Consider the following 8,790-nt stretch of genomic DNA (forward strand, 5'->3'; position numbering starts at 1 on the left):
TAACTAAACATAATCTTTTGTCACGGTTTAGTATAGAAGATCTCTTTGAGAAGAATAGAATTGGATGAAGAATGAAGATCTTATTAAATTTAAATAAACATGTATATTACACATGCATAATAATTTTTTTTAATAAAAAATATAATCTTCACTTTTTACTAAAATTTGATGAGATAATACTCAATTTGTTTTTTAAATTTATATACGAGCCTTAATTTAGTTCCTATAATTTTAATTACTTTTATTTAGTCTCTAAACTTTGTGAACATAATTTATGTTAATTTTTAAAATAATTTTTAATATATAGAACTACAAACGTTAACAGACTGTTATCCTACGTAGATAGCCAAATGCCATACTAGAATTCTGTAAAATGATGTTATTTTAATTTTGACATTTAAATGACTCAAAAATAACATTATAAGTAATATTTATTAAAACTTTACCTAACAAAACAAGTGATACAACTTTGTTTGTAGGTTATTTAAATGCCAAAACTAAAACCGCATTATTTTACAAATTTTAGCGTGGCATCTGATTGTCCATATAAGCATTCTATTAACGTTTTTATACTAAAAAAAGGGTAAAAATCGTCCCAAAAACTAATACATATGAGCCACGTTTACAAATTAAAGACTAAATAGAAATAATTAAAATTTTAAAAACTACATTAAGACTTGCGTACAAATTTAAAGACTAAATTGAATACGGAGTCAAATTTGATTCCTCATTGTAGCATTATTCTATGAATATGTCTCATGTCTACCTTTTGTGACGGTTTGACATATACACATGAATATGTCTCGTGTCTCAACATGAAGCAAACCGGTCGAACACCTGTTGGAAGCAAGAACGAACACCTGTCGGAAGCAAGAACGTATATAGAATAGTCAAAGTCATTTCGGTGAATAAATTCTACGACATTTTTATGTGATGATCAACTCCAAACTAAGGTTTTTAATTTGGTCAAAGTTTTTCGTATTGAAAACTTCAATTCCTTGATTTCATAATGCTTATTTATTTCCCATCACTCCTCCTATCCTTTTAAATTGTAAGTGAGATGTGTTAAATTTTGTAATATTAGCATGTCATATAAGATTTACCAAAATATTAAGATTTGTTAGTGAATTCGTTATTAAGAAGTAGTTCCTTAGAAAAGAAAAATCCTTAGTAACGATTTCAGTTAACTACTTCACCCTTCAAAGAAATTGTTAATAGTAATTTAACCCAATACTAATGTATTACACTATTTTCCCATGTTAAAATTAATTTGTGGTTTTTCGTACACGCATGTTTAGTATAATTTAAATCAATTTTTAGTTCTCTTAATACTATTTATAGAAATAAAATTTAGTGTACAATAGAATTATAATATACTTCTGTTATTATGTCAATATTATTAGAATATCATAATTAGAAAACAAAATCAGATAAATATCAAAGAGAATTAAAAAAAAATCAATATAATTTATTAAGATATTATTCTATAACGAACGTACTATTAATGTACTTTTAGTCTATATAAAAACCTTATAATAAAAAATAAAAAAATATGAATAATAAAATAATACTTTTTTAAATAATTATTCATTTCTTTCCTAAACTATTTGTACTATGGTAACAAACATACTACGATAATATTAAGGGAATTGATATTACACTCTTGGTATAAAAACTATTTCAAATAGATTTCATGTTATATTTGATAATAAAGAAAATTTAATTGAAGTGCAAGAGTTTTGTGAAGACAATTAATTATGCATTATTACATTAATACAAATAATTAATTTTAAAACTTATTATTTAAAAAAGCCATTTACATGAATCCAAATTAATCATAACTATAATCTGAATGAATGACTATGTAAAATTAACAACCATCACATATTAAAAACAAAAATCCCATGTGAAATAAATCTTTTGGTATTAATATTTAAAATAAAATAATACAAAGAAAATTATCTCTTTTTTTTCATTTGATAAAGAGAATAAAAGATAAACAAACTTTTATTTACTTAAACTTTAGCGTTAATTGATGCTGAAAACTCTGACACAGTTAACTTTACGTGAAGTTGATAACTAAGAGCCATTAATAAAAATTTAATCAAATCATTTAACGACTCTCAACTATCAACTTCACGTAAAGTTGATTACACCTGAATTTTCACCTTAATTAATGCATCAAAGGATCCCCAATTGAATCTTATAAGGATCAAAACAAATACTCAAGCATTGACAATTTTGGTTCATGAATAGGCCATGGAACATGAACCCTAACCATGTTATCCTCATAATCAAATTCCACATCCACCCCATTAATCTTACAAACAATAGGTTTCTTTGATGCAAACACTCTCATTTCCCCACAACCCTTTATTCCAATTTTGACCCTGCTTTGTTTATCATCAAACACAAGTGACTCAATTGCACCACCGGAGTTAAGCATGTTCACTAACCCAATTGGTGCAAATTGAATTAGCCTCTCATTATTATCATTATAATTATAAGATGATAACACCCTAACTGGTGAAACTGTCATTAGTTCAAAGCTGAATGGTTCAAGTGAAACTTGTAATTTGTCTGAATTCTTCATTAGCTTCAATTTGTTTTCCTTGAAGAGATAAACTGCAAAAATTTCCACACCGTTGATGGAAATTGGTTTTTTATTATTAGCATTAGAATTATTATTACCATTGTTCCATTCAATGTCTTTGGGGCTTGCAAAGCATGTCACTGTGTTTGAGAATTCACAGGCACTCTTGTTTCTTCTTGTCACAGGGCACCAACCTCCTCCTTGGCAATTGAATAGTCCCAACACTCCAGTGTACTACAATTAAACAAATTAAAACAAAAGTTATGTCATATAATTGATATTAGAAATTAAATGGGTGCGAGTCACTATAACAATTAGTTTAAGAAATAGGTTTGATTATTTTGTCAATTCCTATAATTTTATTGAATTTTTAATTAAATTTCTATATTTTTTTTCAATTGAGTCCTTATACCATATCAGATTTTATAACTAAGTTCTTATCGTGACAAAAACGTTGAAATTAATCGTATTTTGTTAAACTATACAAATATTTAGTCAAGTGTTAGGCATATTCGTTTTGTTTAATAGAATATTTTGTTAATTTCAACGTTTATATCACAGTAAAAACTTAATTACAAAATCTGATATGCTACAGGGATCTAATTGAAAAAAAAAAGAAAAAACTTAGACACCTAATTAAAAATTCAATAAAACTAAAAGAATCGAAAAAATAATTAAACCTAAGAGATAAGAATTGCTTTCCTTTTTAAATAATATATGACTTTATATAGTCATGACGCTCAGGACTACACAATGACTTAAAGCATGAATCTTGACGACAATTTAGACTTGTGTGTAGTAAGAGGGCGAGACTACAATAGTTTTTAAAGTTTATCTATCTTGTGTCTTTAGGGCACATGTTAAAATTACAAAATTAAAAAAGTTTTTAATGTATTTATTTTGTATTTATTAAATAAAAATATTTAAAACATCACACTAATAATAAGCTTATCATATGTCCTAAGAGCACATGTTAACTAAACTCTAATTTTTAACCTAGTTCATTAAATAGACCTAATTCAGTCCAAAAGTTAACTTGAGAAGCAAGATTTGTCTAACACTCTTTTATAGTTATTATGAATAGACCTAATTTTTAACCTAAGTACAAATATTATTTCTCTTTTATAGTTATTATAAATCGACTCGACCAGATTAAGTAACATAGTAGATAATTAAAGTAGATGATTTTGTGATCACCTTGTTGAGGTTCCAAATCTTGAGCATTGTTTTGCCATCATGCAATGGATCCATAAACAAGCAATCTCTAGTAGGAAGTGCATAATGTTGGCACCTCAAGATAGAGCCGTTAGGCAAAACAAGAGTCTTAAGCAACTTGAAGTTATGGTTGGAAACACAATCACTAACATAAATTGGTCCACCAGAGATGGCTCTTGAGGCAGCATGGAACTCAGCACAGGGGTGAGTGGATTGGAACATGTCCCAATCTGGCTGAATGAAATTCCCCATCCATAAGCTGTTGTAGGCACAGTGTACCATGTGACAACCTTGTAGCCAGTATGTGCCGTTCGGGTCGCCCGTCGGATCCGTACACCAAAAATCATCTCCTAAACAAATTATCACAAAAACAAGTATAGTAAACGAATTTTTAATTAGTCAATATTAATTAATTCTTGATTATGAAATATTTAAGATATATAGTTAGAATTTAGAATTTGTGATAAAAATTGACTTCTTAACTAAACTCTTATAATAAGAATAACAACGATAAATTCGACAAAATTTTATGTTGACTATAGAAAGTTGCTTACCGACTCGGCCTAGCGAAATGGCTTGGGTGCCCAAAAGGAAGAAGTCATTGCAATGCTCCATGCTAGCAATGACTCCATTGCCTTTGAAATGCTTCTTCACAGAATCTGTAAGTGCTTTGTAATAAGCTTTTGCAAGATCCACACGACCACCGTATTCCTCGCATAGCATCTCAAGCAACTGCATTCAAATAAAACAATAAAACATCATCGTCTATCATGCCTCAAATCTAATTAACTAATTTCTCTTTCTATTTTTCCAACAATTTTTAAAAAATAATTTTTTTTTGGGATGGTAAGAACACTCTTTTTATGTGGCTCAAATTTTGGAGGCCCAATTCAGACTATGAATATTTCTTAGTATAATTTGTGGACTTCATCATCATTTTTTTATCCAAATACCTTTTGAAATCTAACACTTTTCGTACCATAATTTGAAAAAATATATTATTTTATCAATAAGATTCCATTTTTATTTAGTATATACAGATAAAAATACGAATGAATATAATATTATTGTAGATTTAATATGGGAAAAGTCTAGGGAGCCAATAACTTTTGTGTTTTCTGACCCGCACTTAACCATCAAAACAAAAGTGAGTGATCTCCCACCATTAGATGTAATCTCACACCATTAAAAATACAATTGATGGCCAATTGATGGTTACAAAATACCAAAATTGCTGACCCCTAGCATTCCTCTTTAATATGTACACGTAACATTCTTTAATTCGACAAGTTCCTCGTATACTCACCAGCCGGATGCTATATTAGGAAGGAGACACACACATTTAAACAACCCAATTAGTACTTGAGTTGAGAAAATAGTGGCTCCCGTCAATGTTCAACCCTGCAATTACAAGTTTACAACCACCGTAATTGGCTATATATGGTTCTTCCTAATTACACTAATTAATGCATGATTGCCAAGAGAATAATACTATTATGCTTATTTCCCCTAACAAGCTATTATTAATTTCATATGCAACTATAATAATAACATATCCTAACTAACCATCTAATATTTTTCACAAGACACAATATACTATGATCATTGAATCTTATATTAGAATCTTAAAGATTTTTATAAGGTGTCTATTATCCTTATAATGTGCGTGGTTAATTAAAAACAACATTTAAATTCAAGCATGGATGATATATAATAAAACAAAGAAAGATCACCAAAAAAAAGAAGAAAGAATATTGGAGAACACTTACATGTATAACATCAACCTTAACCCCATCAATCCCCACAGATTCCAAATGAGAGTGAAGTCCCTCATACAATTGATGCACCAAATGAGGTGGTACCAACCCAACACCATTATTCACAATTTTATCCACAGCAAGATCCTCCATTGTCATTTGCAAACTTTGTGACATCTTAGGACCAACAACCTTAGACATAGGCATTCCCTTCACATTGGGCCTTATCCCACCCCAATACCCACAAAGCGCATGCCACACGTAAACATGTTCCACACTCTTGAATTCTTCCTTTAGGTCCCTAACAAACGCACCCATCCCTTTCTGGTCAGGGTCTACAATTCCTTTGTAGTCCCTGAATTTAGAATTCTCTACGAATTTAATCAGCCTACATGGCATTTGTTCGCCGGCCGATGTTCGGTTCATGCCTTCTTGTTCATCTGTGATTGGATCGTCGTCGTGACAAATTGATTGCCATCCGTCGTCGATTAAGACCATACCCGGAGGGCACCCTCCCTCTACAAGGCCTTTCACACCTTCCCATACCCCTTTAGGGTGTACCTTCAAGTAGAAGGCATCCCATGTACACCAACCAAACTTGTCCACAATACCTTAAATATGTAACCATTTAAAAGTATAATGTCAGAAATTCAGTTATGTATTATTGTAAAAAGGTTTAACTTCGTGTAGCAAATATGCCAAAAGTTGTTGTAAAGAGAAATATATAATTAATTTGTGTAATACAATGTTATACCATAAACTAGTAGAATTTTAAAGACTACAGACAATAATCATGTTAGCTAGGTACATATTCAAAATTTATTATTAAATAAATATTAAAAAATAAATAAATAATATATGTATTTATATACTTTTTATAATTGATTTGATTTTTTATGTGCAGATCACATTTATTTAGAAAATTACATTATGTTTTGATTACATATTTAGGCATGATTTGATAATATTTTAAAAATTTGATTAGTTGGCATTTTAATTTATAGAATCATTAGTTTCCAATAGATTGTGACTTTGGTGAAAAAGAATTTAATAATCCCAAGCTAAGCAACTCAATTTGAAAGACATTTAAATTAAATTAAAACCCAAATGAAAAATTGAAAGAAAAAAAAGTTAGTTAAATTTACAGAAAAGTACCTGGTGGAGTTTTTTCTTCAAGGAGCTTGAAAGTTCCCAAGTGAAGGCGTATGATCTTGATGGCTTCTTTGACCAAACGGAAAGGGTCATGAGAAGCATGAATATACAAACACCTTCTGAAGGTGGATTCACTGACACGTGTCGATCCACTCTCAACGCACATGTCCACGTAATCATCCAAACCCGGTTGAAGTGAGGCTCGGAAGGAACCTTCTAGAATGGGAAGCAGGAGAACATAGGGTCTACCATAGTGGTCATTCTTGTCCAACATTAACAACTGAGTTTCATGCTCCACTTCGTGTCCATTGCTTCCAACCCAATGTGTTGTCCACCATACCTTAAACCTGGCAAATTTTGCACACATGAATCAGTACAATTTTTGCATATTTTTCAGCTTTTGCACATATAATTTTAAATCAGCATTTTGACAACAATAGTTTATACCCACATTTACATGTTTTTCATAAAAAATAATATAATTTATATTTATATTTACTAAAATTTATATACATAAATAATAAATTAATATAATTTGTATCTATATTTTTAAAAATTTACACAATAACAATTTAGTATTTATATTGACTAAATAATAACTAAAATTATTTAAAAAATATGAGCTCCTAGAGTTTCTCTTTAAATATTTAGGTTACACATTTTATATGTAAATCATCTAAAAGGTGATAGTTTATTAAAATAAAACTCATGTATATGCAAGATCACTTTGAAACATAAACTTAATTAATTGTCATTAAAAACTAATTTACCCTCGTGGTTGTTCGTGATAAGGTAACGACTAACGAGAGTTCGAGATGAAATTTTAAAGAGGGAAAATAAAAAGTTTAGGTCTCATATTTAATATTAATATATGTATTTTAACTTTATGTAAGACACTGACACTGACACATGTATCGAGTTAGCGTGTCGTGCTTCTAAAATTTATGGTAGATTTTATGGTGTCTTTTATTGTTATATCTAAATTGTTTTAACTTATTTTTATAGGTAAAAAATAAAATGTATAAAATAAAAATAAAATAATTAAAATTTATTAAATATTATTTTTTTATCTTTTTTAATAAGTTAGGCATCATAATTTAAGCACCATAGCATTCATCAAAATTTATATCTCACGCACTATGTAAACAATAGACATATGTCACTCTATCGACCAAAAAATGATTACATTTTTAATGCTTTTCTTATATAAGAGGTCTTTTATAAAATTGTGTGAATTTTTTCATAATTTTTTTTAAAAAAGATTTTATGTGAAACTTATTTTTAGCGAACACAATTTTTATGAATATACAAGAGGTCTTTTTTAGTTTTTGTTTTTTTGCTGAAATTATTTTTTAAATAATAAATTTTAAACTTCTAGATTCTGAAAATTAAACAAAAAAACTATACCAAAATTCATGTAAATATAATAAAATTAAAATATAAAATAAGTAATGACCTGAATATGCTCATGAACCTAATGTCTTTGAGCTTGCCAAGTGGAGCCACGTGGCGGCACCTAGATTCGGTGGCATCAAAGCCCACGAAGCAACCAACGATGTTGTTGTTGTTTGCATCCGATGAATATGGCGACCGTGTTGCTACTATGTTGGATGGAACCTCCCGCAGAAAAGGTTCTCCATTTGCAACAAAGTTTGATCCTTCTAACTTTATACACAAAGCTTCTTTTTCATTCTTACTACTATCACTTCCACCACCATCCACAACCTCTCCTATTTCTTCTAATGCACCATTATTTTTGGTTAAGTATGGTGGAGCCATGTTGAATAGTTAAGAGGGTAATTATGTAATTTAGGTAAAGGGTTAAGGTGATAATGAAATGTTTAAGCTAATAAGGTTTGGACTTGTGAAGAATTTGAGAGGATCAAGAGTGATGAAGTATATAATTGTTATGAGATTTGCGATTGATAGTAATGGATAGATAGTGTGGGAAGATTTATATAGAGAAACCATGGTTTTAGGATTTTTTATTTAAATAAATAAAATAAAAGTAATAATAATCAAAATAAATATTTTTAAAAATATTTATCAATTTGTATTTTTCAGTCATATCTC

At 29.2% G+C, this 8,790-nt stretch overlaps 1 protein-coding gene across 1 annotated transcript; it reads right to left on the minus strand.

Moving 5' to 3' along the window:
- Positions 1 to 2,128: 2,128 nt before the first annotated feature.
- LOC107479004 (galactinol--sucrose galactosyltransferase-like) lies at positions 2,129 to 8,612 on the minus strand. The gene is made up of 6 exons (XM_016099157.3): positions 8,174 to 8,612; positions 6,721 to 7,064; positions 5,578 to 6,176; positions 4,363 to 4,540; positions 3,791 to 4,158; positions 2,129 to 2,827 (listed from the first exon to the last, which is right to left on the minus strand). Exons 1-6 carry the CDS (start codon positions 8,494 to 8,496, stop codon positions 2,213 to 2,215), a joined length of 2,427 nt encoding a protein of 808 aa, XP_015954643.1. The 5' UTR covers positions 8,497 to 8,612; the 3' UTR covers positions 2,129 to 2,212.
- Between the last annotated feature and the right edge of the window lie 178 nt (positions 8,613 to 8,790).

The sequence above is a fragment of the Arachis duranensis genome, chromosome 3, assembly GCF_000817695.3.
Source record: "Arachis duranensis cultivar V14167 chromosome 3, aradu.V14167.gnm2.J7QH, whole genome shotgun sequence".
In the NCBI taxonomy this organism is placed as follows: domain Eukaryota; kingdom Viridiplantae; phylum Streptophyta; class Magnoliopsida; order Fabales; family Fabaceae; genus Arachis; species Arachis duranensis.